The sequence below is a fragment of the Stigmatopora argus genome, chromosome 20 (genome assembly GCF_051989625.1).
Source record: "Stigmatopora argus isolate UIUO_Sarg chromosome 20, RoL_Sarg_1.0, whole genome shotgun sequence".
In the NCBI taxonomy this organism is placed as follows: domain Eukaryota; kingdom Metazoa; phylum Chordata; class Actinopteri; order Syngnathiformes; family Syngnathidae; genus Stigmatopora; species Stigmatopora argus.
In genome coordinates, this window is record NC_135406.1 from 5,656,387 (window position 1) to 5,676,909 (window position 20,523).

General features: G+C 40.0%; 2 protein-coding genes across 3 annotated transcripts in view; one reads left to right on the top strand and one right to left on the bottom strand.

The window, feature by feature from the left end:
• The window catches only part of LOC144065687 (short transient receptor potential channel 5-like), a 77,788-nt gene that overhangs the window by 49,031 nt on the left and 8,234 nt on the right, over positions 1-20,523 (bottom strand). The window contains exon 1 of one of the 2 annotated variants that reach the window (XM_077588669.1): positions 3,703-4,272. The exons of the other annotated variant lie outside the window; for it this stretch is intronic. The gene's annotated coding sequence lies outside the window, so the exon portion shown is untranslated. Of the gene's footprint in view, positions 1-3,702; positions 4,273-20,523 lie in introns of those variants that run through there. 2 annotated transcript variants of the gene reach the window in all.
• LOC144065690 (GRB2-associated-binding protein 1-like) lies at positions 10,410-20,174 on the top strand. Its single transcript, XM_077588674.1, has 12 exons — positions 10,410-10,550; positions 12,541-12,669; positions 12,732-12,897; positions 14,290-14,431; positions 14,505-14,902; positions 15,495-15,571; positions 15,796-15,905; positions 15,988-16,130; positions 16,220-16,316; positions 18,001-18,127; positions 18,199-18,333; positions 19,711-20,174. The coding sequence occupies exons 1-12, from the start codon at positions 10,476-10,478 to the stop codon at positions 19,894-19,896; spliced, it is 1,785 nt and encodes a 594-aa protein (XP_077444800.1). The 5' UTR covers positions 10,410-10,475; the 3' UTR covers positions 19,897-20,174.

A 20,523-nucleotide genomic window follows, 5' to 3' on the forward strand; every position in this document is an offset into this window, starting at 1 on the left:
TTGTTGACTGTCGACTACTACTTTTGTTGACTATGTCGACTACTACTTTTGTTGACTATGTCGACTACTACTTTTGTTGACTATGTCGACTACTACTTTTGTTGTCTACTACTCATGTTGACTATGTCGATTACTACTTATGTTGTCTACTACTCATGTTGACTATGTCGACTACTACTTATGTTGACCATTTCGACTACTACTGTTGATCATGTCGACTACTACTTTTGTTGACTATGTTGACTACTACTGTTGATTATGTCGACTACTACTTTTGTTGATTATGTCGACTACTACTTTTGTTGATAATGTCGACTACTACTTTTGCTGACTTTGTCGACTACTACTTTTGTTGACTGTCGACTAATACTTTTGTTCACTATTTTCGACTACTAATGTTGATTATGTCGACTACTACTCATGTTGACTATGTTTACTACTAATGTTGACTATGTCAACTACTACTTTTGTTGACCATTTTGACTACTACTTTTGTTGACTATGTTGACTACTACTGTTGATTATGTTGACTACTACTTTTGTTGACTATGTCAACTACTACTTTTGTTGACTATGTCAACTACAACTTTTGTTGACTATGTCAATTACTATTTTTGTTGACTATGTCAACTACTATTTTTGTTGACTATGTCAACTACTATTTTTGTTGACTATGTCAACTACTACTTTTGTTGACTATGTCAACTACTACTTTTGTTGACTATGTCAACTACTACTTTTGTTGACTATGTCAACTACTACTTTTGTTGACTATGTCAACTACTACTTTTGTTGACTATGTCAACTACTACTTTTGTTGACTATGTCAACTACTACTTTTGTTGACTATGTCAACTACTACTTTTGTTGACTATGTCATGTTCACTATGTCGACTACCAATGTTGATTATGTTGTTGATTTGTGTGTTGTTATTTTTTGCACTTCCCTACGTATTTATGTGGGTGAATACTTTATTATTTATTACTCATTTATTGATTATTTACTTACCATTTATTGTTGTTATGTATTGATTATGTACAAAAGCCAAAAAGCCAACAAACCTTCAATGAAAAAACAAATGTTTTTATTTTTAGTTCATGTATTTGTTTGTTTCTTTGTTGTTATTTGTGCACTTGGTGGTGAAGCTTTAAATCTCATTATAATTGTATTTTGACAATAAAAGCATTGAATTCAATCAATGTGAGCATCCAAAAGCCGTTTACAAAATGCGACGCTAGCTTACTGTACTTTTTAAGCCCTTCAACGCGCCCCGCATTTCCTGCCCCAAGATCGAATTAGCCGATTTGATTCCAGACAGTCCGCTCGGAAAGGCGACTCAAATTGGAACGAGGGGGCGGCGGCGTGATTAAACCAGCTTAACCTCCATTTGAACCTGTTTATCAGCAGCGGCGCGACGGTACATGGCGTGGCAACCTGGGAGAACAACGAATGAGGAACGAGGGAGTGGAAAAGCAAATTATGAGGGAGAGGAAATGAAGTTCAGACAGGAAGAAAAGGGATCAAAAAGTCGGGGCAAATCAGTCTGGGATTAGTCTCGGACTTGGAGTCAGATTTCGGGCTTGGAGTCAGATTTCGGAATTCGCGTCGGATTTGGGACTTTCGTCTCAGATTTCAAGTCAGGTTTCGGACTTTTGTCTCAGAATTCAAGTCAGGTTTCGTCTCGGATGTCAAGTCAGGTTTCGGATTTGAGTCTCAGATTTCACGTCAGGTTTCGGATTCGAGTCTCAGATTTCACGTCAGGTTTCGGACTTTCGTCTCAGAATTCAAGTCAGGTTTCAAGTCAGGTTTGGAACTTTCGTCTCAGATTTCAAGTCAGGTTTCGGACTTTCGTTTCCGATTTCATGTCAGATTTCAGACTTTTGTCTCAGATTTCTAGTCAGGTTTCGTCTCAGATTTCAAATCTGGTTTCGTCTCAGATTTCAAATCTGGTTTCGTCTCAGATTTCTAGTCAGGTTTCGTCTCAGATTTCAAGTCAGGTTTCCGACTTTCGTCTCAGATTTCAGACTTTCGTCTCAGATTTCAAATCTGGTTTCGTCTCAGATTTCTAGTCAAGTTTCGTCTCAGATTTCAAGTCAGGTTTCGGACTTCCATCTCAGATTTCGGACTTTCGTCTCAGAATTCAAGTCAGGTTTCGTCTAGATTTCAAGTTAGGTTTCGGACTTTCGTCTCAGATTTCACGTCAGATTTCGGACTTTCGTCTCAGAATTCATGTCAGATTTCGGACTTTCGTCTCAGATTTCTAGTCAAGTTTCGTCTCAGATTTCATGTCAGATTTCGGACTTTCGTCTCAGAATTCAAGTCATGTTCCGTCTCAGATTTCAAGTCAGGTTTCCGACTTTCGTCTCAGATTTCATGTCAGATTTCGGACTTTCGTCTCGGATTTCAAGTCAGGTTTCGTCTCAGATTTCAAGTCAGGTTTTGGACTTTCGTCTCAGAATTCAAGTCAGGTTCCATGTCAGATTTCAAGTCAGGTTTCGGACTTTCGTCTCATATTTCAAGTCAGGGTTCGGATTCGAGTCTATGAATTCAAGTCAGGTATCGTCTCAGATTTCAAGTCAGGTTTGGAACTTTTGTCTCAGAATTCACGTCCGGTTTCGTCCTTTCGTCTCAGATTTCACGTCAGGTTTCGGACTTTTGTCTCAGAATTCAAGCCAGGTTTGGTGTCAGATTTCAAGTCAGATTTCGGTTTAGAGTCTCAGATTTCACGTCAGATTTTGGACTTCCGTCTCAGATTTCAAGTCAGGTTTCGGACTCCAGTCAGAGTTCTGCCTTTAAAATCAGACTCTTGACCACCTTTTCTTCGCCCATAGAAACCAACAACAAAATCCACCAGAGTGGAGGAAAAACATGAGGGAGGGAAGCGAGGAGAAAAGAGTCTTCTCCTCACCCACACCGGTCAGAGACGAGCGCCACTAAAACGGAAAAAAAAACCCATACAAAATCAACTCCCCTTTCGAAGAAATAACCTTTAGTGTGTTTATTTTGCTATACAAAAAAACCTGTTTTTTTCCCAGCTAGGTATTAATTATTACAGAGTAAATCAAAGAATATTCCTCCATTCATTTTCTATACTACTTATCCTCACAAGGCTCGCAGGGGGTGCTGGAGCCAAGCGGAGTACCCAAAGAAAACCCACACAATCTCAGGCCGAACATGAAAACTCCACACCGCAAGGTCCGAATCATGAATCGAACCCTTACGAGGCCGACGCGCTAACCACTCATCCACCGCTCCATCCTATGCATATGATAAAAAAAACAATAATATTTAATTGTAATGTAAACAAAACCTTCCCGATTGGATTTAACACATTTTTTGAAGAACACACAATACCCGCGTTAGGAGGCGGTGCGGGTTTCGTGGGGCGGACTCAGGTCTTCATATGCTTGTCTATCGTTCTGCAGCGCTATCCATCATCCCCGCATGCCCGCCCCGGCACCCCCCCGCGTACACGCTCGCCGATGCAAAGCGGCGCGCGGGTGCGCCGCTCCACCGCCATCTCGCCGACCAACCCCGCAACCCCCCCTTCGCCGTTACTCAACAGAGCGGGGGCGCCGCGCGTGTACCAACCACCTCCGCAAGCGAGCGTGTGCGCTGAACCCAAACACTTCCTCACATGCAAATGCAATCAATTATGCATGCTGACAGGTGCGTGCAAGGGAAACAAAATGAAGCCCTACCTGGACGTCAATATCCTCCGATTCCCTGTTTATTTATTTATTGATCTTTTTTTTTTTTTTTGGTTTACTAAGCTATCACACCGTCTGTCCGTCTCTCCTTCTCAGGGGATCTCCTTACGTCCCGCCTCCTTCGTTGCGCCCTCCCTCTTCAGCCCGTCCGGGCCGCGGCACCTGGACTGGGACGGAGCGCCGTTCGGTACTGGCGACTCGGTGCGAGCCATCCTTTCTGGGGGTGCGCATGCGTGTGCGTACGGAAGCTACAGGTGACGACGACGGAACATTCCCGGTATTCCGAGGAGAAACGCCTGAGCCGCCACCGTCGCCGATGATGATGATGATGATGAAGGTGGTAACGATGCTGCGCCTGGTAGTGATGCTGCTGTTCGCCAACCAGGAGGGGGCTGCATATCACCCCTCCCATTGGCTCTCACGCACACCCACAGACTTGACATTAGCATTCGGTTCTTGAAGGGCTTACGGTGTTTTATAGTTCTCGTCTTTTGCGCACGGATTTTTAATTGGGTTTTTTAGGTTTTTTTTAAAAACTGTTTTTGGCAGAACCACATTCAGGAAAGCAACAAAAAAAAAATCACAAATTTAATTCATTGGACGGCGGAATGGTAGTTGCCGATAGGTCGAAGTTTGCCACAATTTGATTGGTTTGCAGATTTTTGGTAGATTTTTTAGAGTACTTTGGTTACTGGATTTTTTAAATGTTTTTTTTAAACTGTTTTTGGCACAACCACATTCACGAAAGCAACAAAAAAAAATCACAAATTTCATTCAGATTTTTGGTTGATTTTTTTAGAGTACTTTAGTTACTGGATTTTTTAATGGGTTTTTTAAAACTGTTTTGGGCACAACCACATTCAGGAAAGCAACAAAAAAAATCACAAATTTCAATCATTGGACGGCGGAATGGTAGTTGCCGATAGGACGAAGTTTGCCAGAATTTGATTGGTTCGCAGATTTTTGGTTGATTTTTTAGAGTACTTTAGTTACTGGATTTTTAAAGTTTTTTTTAAAACTGTTTTTGGCACAACCACATTCAGGAAAGCAACTGGATTTTTTAAATGGTTTTTTAAAACTGTTTTTGGCACAACCACATTCAGGAAAGCAACAAAAAATCACACATTTCATTCATTGGACGGCGGAATGGTAGTTGGCGATAGGACGAAGTTTGCCACAATTTGATTGGTTCGCAGATTTTTGGTTGATTTTTTAGAGTACTTTAGTTACTGGATTTTTTAATGGGTTTTTTTAGGGGTTTTTTTAAAACTGTTTTTGGCACAACCACGTTCAGGAAAGCAACAAAAAAATCGCTAATTTCATTCATTGGACGGCGGAATGGTAGTTGCCGATAGGACGAAGTTTGCCACAATTTGATTGGTTCGCAGAGTTTTGGTTGATTTTTTAGAGTACTTTAGTTACTGGATTTTGTAAATGTTTTTTTTTGTTTTTTTTTAAAACTGTTTTTGGCACAACCACATTCAGGAAAGCAACAAAAAAATCACAAATTTCATTCATTGGACGGGGGAATGGTAGTTGCCGATAGGACGAAGTTTGCCACAATTTGATTGGTTCGCAGATTTTTGGTTGATTTTTTAGAGTACTTTAGTTACTGGATTTTTTTTGCACTCTAAAAAACACAATCAAAACTACCTGGTCTGTCATTAATATCCAAAAGTACTTTTATGGATCCAGTTAGCGAAATTAATCACTAATTAATCTTAAAATGTAACTAATAATCTAACATTGAATTATAATAGACTCAAACAGGTGTGTAGACGTTTTCATACCCCCTCGGGTCCAATTACCAAATTTTCCGGGTTATTAGTTGCACCTCAGTATAAGTCGAACAAGCCAAAAAAATGCACAATAAAAAGAAAAAAAAAAATATAATAAATTGCATTGGATTATAAATTGGATTTTTGGAAGGCAGTTTTTTAATGAATGAGAAAGCAAGAATAAATATTATCTTTAAAGAAAATCAAGTTAATAAACAAAAAAAATCGCACAAATTCAAACAACTCTCGAAACGTACCACACACAAAAAATTAGCTTTAAAAAGGGTTAGTAAACAAAGAATTCTGGATAAAAACAAGAATTTCAAAGTATTCCCGCTCACGTGTGCTTACAACACAGGTGAAGATCATTCTCTCTAATGAGTGTTAAATCTTCCATGGGAATAAATCACAGGCTGTTTAAAAAAATTGTCTGTATTTGTCTCCCTCTGCTGGTCGTGAGGTGTAAATTATTATTTTGTATATGGATATTTTGTACTTACTGTAAAAAATAAATAGTTTTTTAAAAAAACCTGTAGAAACCCTTGTTGGCTTCACCTTTAGCATTAGCTAGCCTCCATTAGCGCCCCAAAGTCTCACTATACAGGTCCCATTACGATTGGTTACATTGTTTGTAGTTTTTTTCAGACTGCAGAGTTACAAAAACATGACAGAATATACTGAATACATATGCTACCTTTTATAAGTAGCCGTGCTATGACTACTATTTATTAGTGATTAACCTGACAAGCAGGGAAGTAAAAAAGAAACGAGTACCGTATTTTCTGCACTATAAGGCGCATATTCAATGAATGGCCTACCTTAATTTTTTTTTCATTATATAAAGCGCACTGGATTATAAAACACAGTAGTAGTGGTGGAGAGGGAGTAATAGTATGGGATTGTGTTATACATCCACTAGATGGACCTGTAGTAGTAGTAGTAGTGGATTGTTATACATCCACTAGATGGAGCTGTGATAGTAGGGGGTTGTGTTGTACATCCAATAGATGGAAGTGTAGTAGTAGTAGTAGTGGGTTGTGTTATACATCCACTAGATGGAGCTTTGTTAGTAGGGCGTTGTGTTATACATCCAATAGATGGGGTGTCGTAGTAGGGGTTGCGTTATACATACAGTGTAGCTGTGGCAGTAGTAGCAATGTGTTTTTTTATACATTCACTAGATAGAGTTGTAATAGTAGTAGTGGGTTGTGTTATACATCCAATAGATGGAGCTGTCGTTGTAGTAGTGGGTTGTGTTATACATCCACTAGGTGGTGCTGTAGTAGTAGTAGTGGTTTGTGTTATACAGTCACTAGGTGGAGCTGTAGTAGTAGTGGGTTGTGTTATACATCCACTAGGTGGAGCTGTAGTAGTAGTAGAGGGTTGTGTGATACATCCATTAGGTGGAGCTGTAGTAGTAGTAGTGGGTTGTGTTATACATCCACTAGGTGGAGCTGTAGTAGTAGTAGTGGGTTGTGTGATACATCCACTAGGTGCAGCTGTAGTAGTAGTAGTGGTTTGTGTTATACATTCACTAGACTAGATGGAGCTATAGTAGTAGTAGTAGTAGTGGGTTGTTCTACAATCACTAGATGGAGCTGTCATAGTAGTAGTGGTTTGTGTTATACATCCACTAGATGGAGCTTTAGTAGTAGTAGTAGTATTAGTAATAGTGGATTGTTCTACATTCGCTAGATGGAGCTGTCAAAGTAGTAGTGGGCTGTGTTATACATCCACTAGATGGAGCTGTAGTAGTAGTAGTAGTGGGTTGTTCTACATTCACTAGATGGAGCTGTAGTAGTAGTGGTTTGTGTTATACATCGACGAGATGGAGCTGTAGTAGTAGTAGTAGTAGTAGTGGGTTGTTCTACATTCGCTAGATGGAGCTGTCAAAGTAGTAGTGGGCTGTGTTATACATGTACTAGATGGAGCTGTAGTAGTAGTAATAGTAATAGTAGTGGGTTGTTCTACATTCGCTCGATGGAGCTGTCAAAGTAGTAGTGGGTTGTGTTATACATCCACTAGATGGAGCTGTAGTAGTAGTAGTAGTAATAGGAGATTGTGTTATTTATCCAATAGCAGTAGCTGTAGTATTAGTTGGGTTGCATTTTACATACACTAGATAGAGCTGTGGTATTAGTAGCAACAGGGGGTGTTATACATTTGCTAGATAGAGACATAGTAGTAGTGGGATGTGTTATACATCAACTAGATAGAACTGTAGTAGAAGTAGTTGCAGGTTTGGTTATACATTTGGCCTCCTCGATATTTAGTTTGAAAAGAGAGACTACGATTAACCGGTTGTGGTACAAAATTCAGTGGAACTTTAGTTTGGGACCTTGCAATTGAGATTGATGAAAAAAATGATGAATATGCGACCATGGGTCAAATGACTGTTTATATAAGTTACACATACGACTTGCCCACATGCAAATCGGCGCCAGCGCTGCTCTCATATTAATCGGAAATCAAATCCATTTGGACTTTGAACGTGCTCTGGACAAGGTGAGTCCCTTCCATTGTTTACCAAGCGTCTAAAAATGGAATGCTAACACCTTGCTAGTTTATTCATCTGGATTAAATCAATCCAAATCCGATTTGGGTTTGATTCAATTGATTGCAGATGTCCAACAACTCTTCCCAAGCGTTTAGCGCCTTCAACTGCTTCCTGACACGCCCCTTCGACGTCGTCTTCCTGTGTTTCAACATGGCGAACATTCTGACACTCCCCCTTTTCACCGCCATCTTGTACCTAGCGTACCGCCACACGGCGCGGCTCGGTTCTTCGTCTTCGCTCGGCGGGGCGGGACTCAGTCATTCCGACGTCTTCACGCTAAACATGGCGGTCGTCGAGATGATCGCCGTGGGCGGTTCGGTAATACGGGTTTACGGTCAACTGGCGGACAAACCTGGCGCCCTCGTTCAAGGGTACCTCGTGTTTTTCTTCACGCGGGACGCCGAGGCGTTTTTCCACACCCTGACCTGTGTAGACCGCTATTTGGCGGTGTTGCACCCCGTGGCTTATATGGGTTGGAGGCAGAACCGCGGGGTACGACTCCGCAATGTCGTCGTCGCCGGCGTTTGGCTAACGTGCGCGGTGAAGCTAGCTATGGCTATCAAATATTTTAACATTTACGTTGATATTGCTTTTGTCAATGTTCTCATCATTTTTGTACCGTTCTTCTGCATTTCGGTTCTCTGGGCTCTCTTGAGACCTGGACCGAGTTCCAAGATTGGGGACAGAATGGACCAGAACAAGAGGCGGGCCTTCAAAATTATACTGGGTGTTCTGGTAGCCTTGGTGATGAGGTACACCTGGAGTCTGGCGGCGGCCATGTTCGTGCTCGTCGCCCCGGCGAAAACCGTTCATTGTTTGTTTTTTACGCTGGAATGCATTGTTTGGATACTATCTTCATTGATATTGCCCGTTCTCTACTTGCATAAAATGCGGGTGATGCCGGGCGCTAACCCGTGTAGCCGCCGAGTCATCGCTATTACTGTATTAGCCTGAATATAAGACGACCCCGATTATAAGACGACTTTTTTTGAGGACTCAAGTTTGCAAAACGACTTTTTGAACACCAAATTCAATTTTTACGCTGAAAATTATGACGGTACATCTATAAAAAATATTTATAACAATATGTTTGAGAGAAAAAGCATGGTTTTTTTTGTCTCAATCAAATCATGCAAAAACTGTCAGTCACATTTTAATACATTTAAATGAACATTTAGATCAGGGGTGTCAGATTCGGGTTGGTTCGCGGGCCGCGTTAACGTCAACTCAATTTTATGTGGCCATACCATTTTAGATATAATATTTAGTTTTTTTAATAAATCGATTAAAAGAACTGGATTAAAAGCCCTGAATATTCAGTTTTTTATATTGATCTAAAACAATGTTTATTTTAGCTTTTTTAAATATATTTTAAGATTTTACAAAATGATTTTTGAACTAAAAACAGAAAAAAATTGATTAAAAATTACAATTATTGATTTAAAAGGGGGAAATAATATTTAGATATTTTTTAATAAATGGATTAAAATCCCTGAATATTCATTTTTTATAGCTCTAAAATAATGTATATTTTAGCTTTTTTAAATATTCTAGATTTTACAAAATGATTTTTGAACTAAAACACAGAAAAAATGGATTAAAAAATGACAATGATTGATTTAAAAGGGGGAAAATCAGGAAATTTAATATACATCTATACTCTTCATATTAATTTGATCCTAAAATAGAAAGTCTGCCCTCATCATTTACTTTCGCGGGCCGCACAAAATGATGCGGCGGGCCAGATTTGGCCCCCGGTCCGCCTCTTTGACACCTGTGATTTAGATATTCAGGTAATACAGATATCTGTGAATATCATGGTTAGACCCTGATTGTAAGTCGACCCACATTTTTTCAGTCTAATGTAAAAACACCGTCTTATATTCGGGCCATTAGGGTGAATGAGTTTGGATTCACTGCTTTTAAAATAGAATTTTTAGAGAAATGTCATTTCAAATGTGGAATAAAATCCATTTTTTTCTCTCTTGAAGTGGTTTTTGAATATTAAGTCAGCTTGAATCAGACTTTGAAGTCAGGATTCTGATTTTAATCTCAGAATTCTGTCAATCAAGTCAAAAGGTATAAAATCAGAACTGTGACTTTAAAGTCCGTTTCTGTGAATCCAGTCAGAATTCCAAGATTAAAACCCGGATTAAGACTTGACAAAGCCAGAATCCTGGTTTGAAATCTCCAAATTCGGATTTTGACGTGAAAATTTGACGGTTGACTTCAGAATTCGGACTTTAGTTGGAGAAAGAAGACAAGCAGGAAGGTCAGGAATGTCCTAGTTGAGAAGGGGGCGGAGCTAGCAGTGGGAAGTGAACGGCTTCGGGGAGAAGGAGGTGCGATCGGCTCACTTGTAAGTGGATTCCAAAGCGGATTTTACCTCCGAGGGTCTTTGTGGACCCTCAAAACGCCCGGAACCCGAAATGAGCGAAGCTGACGAGGTCATCTGTCAAGGTTGGCTCCGAAAATCCCCCCCAGAGAAAAAGCTTCGGCGATACGTGGGTACCAATTTTTTTTAAATAATAATTATTATCATTAATTACTATAGCTGCTAATGAAATACCGTAAATGATCCAAATGAGATCCAGGAGTATTTTTTTTCTTTCTTTTAAAAGGAGATTTAAACATATCTTAATTCTCCAAGTCAATTTCTTAAATCTTTTAATCTTGACTTTAAAAAAAATGTGTTTATAGTTCTTTATATCAAAAAAATTAAAAATTTGACCGAAGTGTCGCATATCTATACTAAATTATCAAGCATTTTGATTCTGCAACTATAAATAACTACATATTATACAGTTCCCTTTATGATTATAAATAATATTACATATGGAAATAAAATAATAATAATAAATGATAAAAATGATCAACTATAACAATGATAAAAATGCTAAACACGCTAAACACAATAAAAACGATAAATATGCTAATTGACAAAAATGCTAAACACGATAAAAATGCTAAACATGCTAAAAACGCTAAACACGATAAAAACGATAAATATGCTAATCACTAAAAATCCTAAACACGATAAAAATGGTAAACACGCTAAAAACTATAAATATGCTGATTATAAAAATGCTAAACACGCTAAATACGCTAACCACGATAAAAACGATAAATATGCTAATTGATAAAAATGCTAAACACGATTAAATGCTAAACACGCTAAACATGCTAAAAACGCTAAACACGATAAAAACGATACATATGCTAATCACTAAAAATCCTAAACACGATAAAAACGCTAAACACGCTAAAAATGATAAATATGCTAATTGATAAAAATGCTAAACACGATTAAATGCTAAACACGCTAAACATGCTAAAAACGCTAAACACGATAAAAACGATAAATATGCTAATCACTAAAAATCCTAAACACGATAAAAATGCTAAACATGCTAAAAACGATAAATATGCTAATTGATAAAAATGCTAACTATGCAAAAAATGCTAACCACGATAAAAACGATAAATATGCTAATTGACAAAAATGCTAAAAACGCTAAAAACACCAAATGCTAAAAACAATAATTAGGATAATAATAATAATAAAACACCAACAAAATGTTTAAATAAATAATTATTAAATAATTCATAAAATAATTATACCTGTATGACAATAAAAAAACATTCAAATACATATAAATCTATTCACCTACCAAACAATACAATAAAATTCTAATCAAAAAATGCGAGAAATACACAGCATATTAATTAATATTTTCTACATAATTCCTAATTTTTAGCTTTTATTGTGAAATTGTATTTACTGGATACACATTGCATTAAAATGCAAAAATTGCCTTTGTTTACATATTTGAATAATAATTGAGTAGTTCCTTTTTGTTGTTTTAGGCATTTATTGGGCTACTTCCTGTTGTGGATGTCAAAATAAAAGAAAAAAACAAAGGCAAGGGATTCTGTTTGTAAATTAGGAATGAGCTACCAGGTGCTTGTCACTCCGTTTTTCCAATACAACCATTTACTCGGTCCACAATTGGACCGTTTGGAATACACCCAAACATAAGCGCAAAACACTGGCTTTTGGGTGGGAAATACATATTTTGTTGAAAAGGAAGAGGGGGTTTTATTCGGGACATCACGTGCAAGAACCTTGTGACCACACCAGCTGAAGTGTGCGCCGATTTGACGATTTGGGCTAAAGTTCGAGCCGCATACTTCATCACATTCTCCCCCTGCGTGCGGGGGTTACGTAATCCATTTAATCGCTCTCAGCTGGTCCTCCCCGAAAGAGCGGGAAAGACTCCATCTTGCCGCCCCGCGTTAGCATGAATAAGTTAGCGGTTTTTGGGTGGTTTTTAGGGGGTTTCGGCATCCAGCGTTGAGGAAGGAAATGCTTTCTTGGGGTTTATTGTTTAAACTTCCTGTTGGGAGGTGGTTGGGGGGCGGGGCAAGGGTGTCAGATTCCATCACCCCGAACCTCCACCTTGTGGATATCAACGAAAAACAGTTTTTCGGCAGGCATGGAAGAGGCGCTGGTTTTCGTTGCGGAGCGGTCGGCTGAGCGGAGAACCGGATGTCCTGCAGTATTTCAAAAACCCTCAATCCCGAAGACCAATCGGAACTATCGATTTGAATCTCTGCGAGCAGGTAAGTAGGGGAGGGGTCCTACTGGACACCATGGGACTAGACGGTTGAGGGTCTTCCTCCAGGTGGACGCCGGGCTGTCGTTCACCAAGAAAGAATTGGAGACCAGTTTTGTGTTCGATTTGAAGACCGAGGAGAGGACGTGGTACCTAGTGGCCGATTCCGAGGACGACATGAACCGCTGGGTGGCGTCCATCTGTCTCCTATGTGGCTTCAACCCAACGCAACCGGGTCAGAAGTTATATCGTAATAAAAATAAAAATTGGATACAAGTACAGTGGTACCTCGAGATACGAGCTTAATGCGTTCCGAAACTGAGCTCGCATGTCGATTTTCTCGTAACTCAAATGAACGTTTCCCATAGAAATGAACTAAAAGCAAATTAATTCGTTCCAACCCTCTGAAAAAAACACCCAAAACAGGATATTGGATTGGAAAATTGTTCTAATTCCATCTATTAACAAAGTAACATATAACTAGTGGTTTAATAGTACTAAAATGCAGTGGCGGGCCGTCAGGGCCTTCAAGGTCTTCTCTGCTGGCCTAAGAAATATCTGAATCATATATTATATTTTGTCCATCAATACTTATTAAATAATTCCAAATTGTCTGTTAGCTTCCTTTAATTGCTTTCCCCCCTGATTGCACTGCTTCCAGATGTGTGTTTTCATATTGAAGCATTTAACCAATCACATTTCAGCCATTATTTGTTGCCAGGGTCAGAAATCTGCCTCAAGGCCTTCACAATCAGTTCTGCGGGCTCTGCTGCATTAAACAAGCGTCGATGAGCCTGTTGCTTTAACCAATCAGATTTCGAGTTGGCAACACCACAATGCCTTGTCGCAGGCGTAGGGATACGTCATTGCCTTGTCGCAGGCGTAGGGCTACATCATCGCTTTCACCAACTATGATTGGCACGATAAAAACGCCAAAAACGCTAAACTCGATAAAAACGATAAATATGCTAATCGATAAAAACGATAAATATGCTAATCGATAAAAACGATAAATATGCTAATCGATAAAAATGCTAAACACGATAAAAACGCTAAACACGATAAAAACGCTAAACACGCTAAAAACGCTAAACTCGATAAAAACGATAAATATGCTAATCGATAAAAATGCTAAACACTATAAAAACGCTAAACACGATAAAAACGCTAAATACACTAAAAACGCTTAATGCAATAAAAACGCTAGAAACGCTAAAAACGCTAAAAACGCTAGAAACGCTAAAAACGCTAAAAACGTCAAACGCTAAAAACACCAAACGCTAAAAACAATAATTATGATAATTTTTATTATAAAAAAGTTTAATTATGAAATTGATTCTTTAATAAGATCCAATGGTAAAAATGCTAAGTTAGCTTGCATTAGCTTGGACCTACGATAAAGTATCAATGTCAATCATTTTACTGATTCGAATTTTACTGATTCAAATTCAGGCGTGAAACTGATTTTAAAACTTTACTACGTTCTCTAAAAAAGTGCAACGTAAAGTACGCACGGCTAATTTAGCGACATTAGCATTACCAAATGACATCATATACTAAATTAGCGTTATTCTCCTTCTCTTCCTCATACAAAGTATTGTACGAGCCCAATATTTTTGCACTCTAGTACCCATCAGCCCCAGCGTTGCCATGGCACCACCAAGAGCCCCACCCCCTGCTGACCCGACAACATTGCACCCCCCGGAGCTAGCAAGTGGTAATGCGCCCGAAGAGTACCTGTGGCTCTCACAGTGCCAAAGCGGCATAAGGTAAAACAGACGAACACAGCGCCCTCTGTTGGCTCGGAGATTTTATTGTGCTTTTTGGCTCCGCCCCCTCCAGGCAGCCTGAAGCTTCGTCCCCGTCTCTGGACAGTGATAATAGTGACCACCGACTCCCCCCGTCTTCCACATCCTCGTCTTCATCCTCGCCCACCAGTATCGGACCTCCTTTGTCCAGTTCCCGAACGGCACCGTGGTTGGCCGCCCCTATCCGGCCTCTAGACTCCATCGTGACTCCTCCCCTTCAGAGGGGAGGTGGCAAGCCTCGATGCCACGCCTCCCCACACCCCAAGAAGCACTCGATGGATTTCCACCTGCGTCCCGTTCCGATTTCGCTCGACCAGCTTGACCTCTTCACCACCAGCCCAAGCCGTCCGCCACGCCCACCCAAGCCTGTCGCCACGGCGACACAAGGGGAGAGTCCCACAGGAAGTGACTCACCTGGATGTTCGCACTCAGGTTTGGTGGTTCAAAACTCGGTTTTTATTTGCCATTTTTTTGTCAGAGTCCAGATACCAAAACAGGTGCGTTGTTGATGTAATGTATTTTTACCGAACTGCCAAACTTTCATAGGAGAATTTTCAGATTTTTACCATTGAGCAGTATTTTTTTAATGCTTTTTAAATACGGTACCTCTACTTGCAAAATTATTTGGTTCTAGAACTTTTTTTGTAAGTGGAAAATGCAGTACTTTATATGTAAATACTCTAATTCGTTCCAAGGTCCTGAAAACTACCCTTAAAATTCATCAAAGTGTCCCAATTTTATAGGAAAAATGTGAAGACACAATAATAATAATCATAAAATTATTTAATAAGCCATTAAAATGAATAAACATGCACTTCCTGGTAATTTTAGGGTGTAATGGGTAACTTCCTGTACATTTTGGTTTTCTATTGATATTTGGAAGGTTCTAGGCTACTTTTCATTGCTCACTTCCTGTCATGTTTGAGGTATTTCGATATGTACGAAAAAAATAGTTTTTAAACTTTTATATTTTTTCATATATTTCCATATTTATGTCAATTTATTATATTTTTATTTTCCCCAGACGGTGAGTCACTGCCAGCAAGTTTGTCGGACCGAGCGAGCATGTTTAACTTCAGCGAGAGCTTCAACAGCTACTTTGTGAGTTATGACCCGAGCTAAAAATGCTAATAATTAGCATTCAGTTTCTTATGCTAATCTGGCCAGAAAAAAACAACTCAAAAAATGAGGTATTCCTGAACAAAATGTGTCTTTTTCCAAACGTTGTCATTTCAACCCAGAAATCAAAACCTTGGGTTTTGAGTACTGTAAGCGACCATTCTTAAAATGACAGTGTTTTCATGAGTCATGCTGTCCAATCACAGTTCAACAAAGGCATGGTACCGCTGGGCAGCGTTTGCACCGAAGACGAAGAAGTGGACGAAAACTACGTTCGCATGAACGCGGCCACCACCGAACCGCCACCCGCATCACGGTCGGTTTTCCCTTGAGCCGCCATCTTGTCATTGGGTCAAACTGGACGCCATATGCCATACGTATTATCCCATCGTTTTCAGACTTTCCGAAGCGTCCCTCCATCGGCAGGACGCCAACTACGTCCACATGACCCCCGTTTCTGGATTGCGTAACCCGCCACTGACGGAGACCGAGGCGGCGCCGCCACCGCCTATCCACCGTGATCTAAAACCACAATGCAACAGTGAGGATCTAAAAGCCATGTCGTTCATCAGCTGTATTTTATTTTGGAAATAATCCTGGGCCACCAAATGATTTGTCTGTGTTCCCAAGGAAAACCGGCCCCTTTAAACCTCCTTCCAGTGCAGGAGAAATGGCAGGAAGTCCCGCCCCCTGTGCATTCACCAATCACTCGAACCTTCACTAGGGAGTATGTGTGTGTCAGTCTTTCAAAATAAGTGACATTTAGAGAAAAACATTGTGTGCAGTCATACCTCTACTTACGAACGCCTCTAGGTACGAAAATTTCTGGTTACAAATTTTTAATATGCAAATGAGTTACTCGAGATACAAAAAAGATCCACATTACAAAATCCCCCTAAAATGGATTACAAAGTGGACGGCTTTCAGCCTTGGTAGAACGGGCTCTTGCCGCCATCTGGCGGACAAACACGGGCATTACATCTATAACGGCTGTGAAGGGAAATATTTCAGTGGCGCAGGGCACATTTTCATAAGCTTTATTTATTTTAAGACATTACTTAATCCTTTCTTTATAATTTTCTCTCATTTTTGTGTGTCTCTTCAGATTTTTCATACAAAATTGGGACACTTTGGCCAATTTTAAAGGGTTTAGTTGGTAGTTGTGAGAGGACCATGGAACGAATTGGAGAATTTACATATAAAGTACACCTCTACTTACGAAATTTTCAAGTTACGAAAAAAGTCTTGGAACCAATTAATTTTGTAAGTTGAGGTACGACTGTTTATGTATGTACATACACACAAATGCACACATATACGCACACAAAGACAGGCACACACAAATACACGAACGCACACAAATACACGAACGCACACAAATACACACAGACACACACACAAATACATGTGTACACACACAAACGCACACTTAAATACACAAAAGCACACAAATAAACATACGCATACACATGTACACACACACAAATACGCATTCGCATACACGTACACACAAACGCGCACACATAAATACACGTGTACACACAAACACGCAAACGCGCGCACATAAATACACATGTACACAATTACGCATACGGATACACATGTACACACAAACGTGCACACACAAATACACATGTACACATGCATACGCAAACACATGTACACACAAATGTGCACACACAAATACACATGTACACATACGCATACGCATACACATGTACACAAAAACGTGCACACACAAATACGCATACACATGTACACACAAACGCGCACACACAAATACACGTACACACAAATACGCATACGCATTCACATGTACGTACAAATGCGCACACACAAATACACACGTACACACAAATACGCATACGCATACACATGTACACACAAATGCGCACACACAAATACACACACACACAAATACACGTGTACACACAAATACGCATAGGCATACACACGTACACACAAACACGCACACAAATACACCTGTACACACAAACACGCACACACAAATACTCATGTACACAAATACACGCACGCACAAATACACATGTACACACAAAAGCACACACACACACACCAATACACATTTACACACACATTTGTATATTAGTGTTCAACCAGTGTTTTGTTCCTATAAAATGTTATTTATGTAAAATATTTTCCCCTTTAGAAAGCAAAAATTTTTGCATATCTAACCGTGGGTCAATAATCGCTACAGCAATCATATCGCAAGTTATTACATCGTTACAGCCCTAGTTTACGTATATACTTTCCCATTCACTTCTTCACATCTGGTCTCAATTTCCTAATCTCACAACACCAGCTTCATTTTCGCCATCTTGTGTCAATTTTAGGCATTACATCACACCGCCATTTTTTCCCACGATTATTGTTATTCTTGTGCATGTCAGCCCACCCAGTTACCAGACGACAAAGCCCACCCATCACACTTCCCCTCCCTCCTCCGATTCGGATGATCCCGATGACAGCTACGTTGCCATGACGACCGCCAGTCTCAGCTTCAGTACAGGAGAGCCCGTAATTAACCCTTCGTCTCATCACCTGCGGTACCTCATTTTTCTTCATTTTTTTGGCTTTTTATTTTGCAGTCTCTGAGGCTCATGCTACACCGGGCCTCAGAGGGCGGGGCTAGCAGCCCATTGGCTTGGCGGGCCCAAAGCAACAAACAGGTGGAGTACTTGGACCTAGACCTCTATACGGTCCGCTCGTCACCAACAAGACAGGTGAACAGACCCAATTTGATTGAATCACCTTATTTTCTCGCATATAAGCGACCTCTGCATATAAGCCGCACCCTTAAAACTGCATTAAAATCGTTGAATTTTACAATTTCTCACGTATAAGCCGCCTCCTGATTCAAAATTTTCACCTCCATCTTCATGACGTTTTGCCGACGGACAGTTCGCTGAAGGGACGTTTCGCCGAAACACTCGCCCCGCCCCCGGATCGTGTGTGTACATGTTTTTCTACCTCACCCCGCGGGCCATATATGGCCCGTTACAGATAACATTCATTTAGGAATAACAAGGGCATGTACTGCCCCCCGCTGGACATATTTCTAAATACAATGACGTACTACACTACAATGTGCTGCCAATTTTTTATATTTTTTATTTTATCCTTGCGTTTAAAGTAGTAGCCATTTGGAGATCACGCAGAACAGTACGTGACAGAAGAAATAGAGAAAATAAAGTAGTAGTAACAGTAAGTACTACTGTAATGAAATTGTAAATCCAGAAATCCTACTCCAGAAAACTTACACCAGTATAGAAAACGTTGAGATTAATCTTTGAATTAAGGTTCTTCAGCAAATCATTTTCAATATATATTTCCTAAAATAATGGGAAATTATTTAAAATTAAACTAGAAGTAAAAGTGTGTTCTATGGCATTTTTAGCTATTGTTCTCGAAGCCCTCTAGTCTATCCAAGGCACTTAGAATTTCACATAAGTCTTCTAGTGTTGTTTTTTCTCAGTGTCAGACATCAATCCCCAGGTTTGATAAATTACATTGCGTGTCCAACTACTACTTTAAACGCAAGGATAAAATAAAAAATATAAAAAAATTGGCAGCACATTGTAGTACGTACTTGTATTTTGAAATATGTCCAGCGGGGGGCAGTACATTCCCTTGTTATTCTTAAATGAATGTTATCTGTAACGGGCTGTATATGGCCCGCGGGCCGAGGTTGAAAAACATGTACACACACGATCCGGGGGCGGGGCGAGCGAAAACGTCCGTTCAGCGAACGGCCTGTCGGCGAAACGTCCGTCGGCGAAACGTCTTTCAGCGAATTGTCCGAGTACCATACTCTATGAATCAAAAGCACATAATAAGGGTCAATATCATAAAGAAGTTAATAATTCATCCAATAATGGTTGTTTTCTCCCTGCAAAACAGAAAATAACCAACAAATAGTCAATGTTAATTTGCCGACATCTACTGGTGAAAAAGAGTATAGCAACGCTGTAAGTCTTATGCACATATAAGCCGTACCCTTGATTCAGTCATCATTTCTTTAGTTCCAAATACGGCTTATATGCGAGAAAGTATGATTTCAAAAACATTTTCACGATGCAATAATGCGGGTATTTTCGCAGAAACGACACCCCGAGGAAAAGCTGGCAGAGTGCGTCGAAGAGCGTAGCCGTGGGCAGACCATGCGGGTGGACTACGTGGTGGTGGACCCCAAGAGGACCAAGGCCCTGAAGAACACCAGGGAGGCGTGGCATGATGGGAGGATGTCCACGGAAAAGTGCAAAGATCACAGCCAAAATAATCAATGACCACGGCTAAAAATCGCCTATACCATGTGTGTCAAACATGCGGGCCATGGGCCGGAAGTGGCCCGGTATGGGGTCCGATCCGGTCCACTGTATGTTCATAAATGCTTTCTTTTTTTTCTTTTTTGGGGAACAGGGGAGCCGCAAAACCAGATGTTTGCGAGTTGCACTTGCCATTTCCTATATTCAATCATATTAATTCGCCCCCTGCTGTCAAAACGGCAAAAAGGCAGCCAATGAGTTAATAAGGATTATATTTATATTTTTCTTGAATTTCATTCATAGACTTGGTGTTTTATCTGTTTATCTTTTCTCTATTTTGAAATAAATGACCTTATTGGCCGCATTGCATTATGACATTTGATTTTTATCACCTTGCAGTTTTGTGCATGTCAAGTCTAATTTATGCGCATATAAGCCGTACCCTCGATTTAGGCATCATTTTTAAGAGCGACTAATACGGCGTATATGCGAGAAAATACGGTAGTCAAATGGACTTAAACCCTATGGAACACACAGTGAGCCATAATAAGAAATGAATGGATTTTCCTCCAAAACGATGCATTTTTATTCTGAAGCCTATTCCCTAAAAGTTTAAACAGGTCAAAGCGTTCAAGTGTTGGTCTTCTG

Coding starts and splice junctions, on each gene's coding strand:
- LOC144065690 (XM_077588674.1), top strand. CDS start 10,476: ATGAGCGAAGCTGACGAGGTCATCTGTCAAGGTTGGCTCCGAAAATCC. Junction 12,670..12,731: donor ATTTGAATCTCTGCGAGCAG/GTAAGTAGGGGA, acceptor GTCTTCCTCCAG/GTGGACGCCGGGCTGTCGTT. Junction 18,128..18,198: donor GCTTCAGTACAGGAGAGCCC/GTAATTAACCCT, acceptor TTTATTTTGCAG/TCTCTGAGGCTCATGCTACA.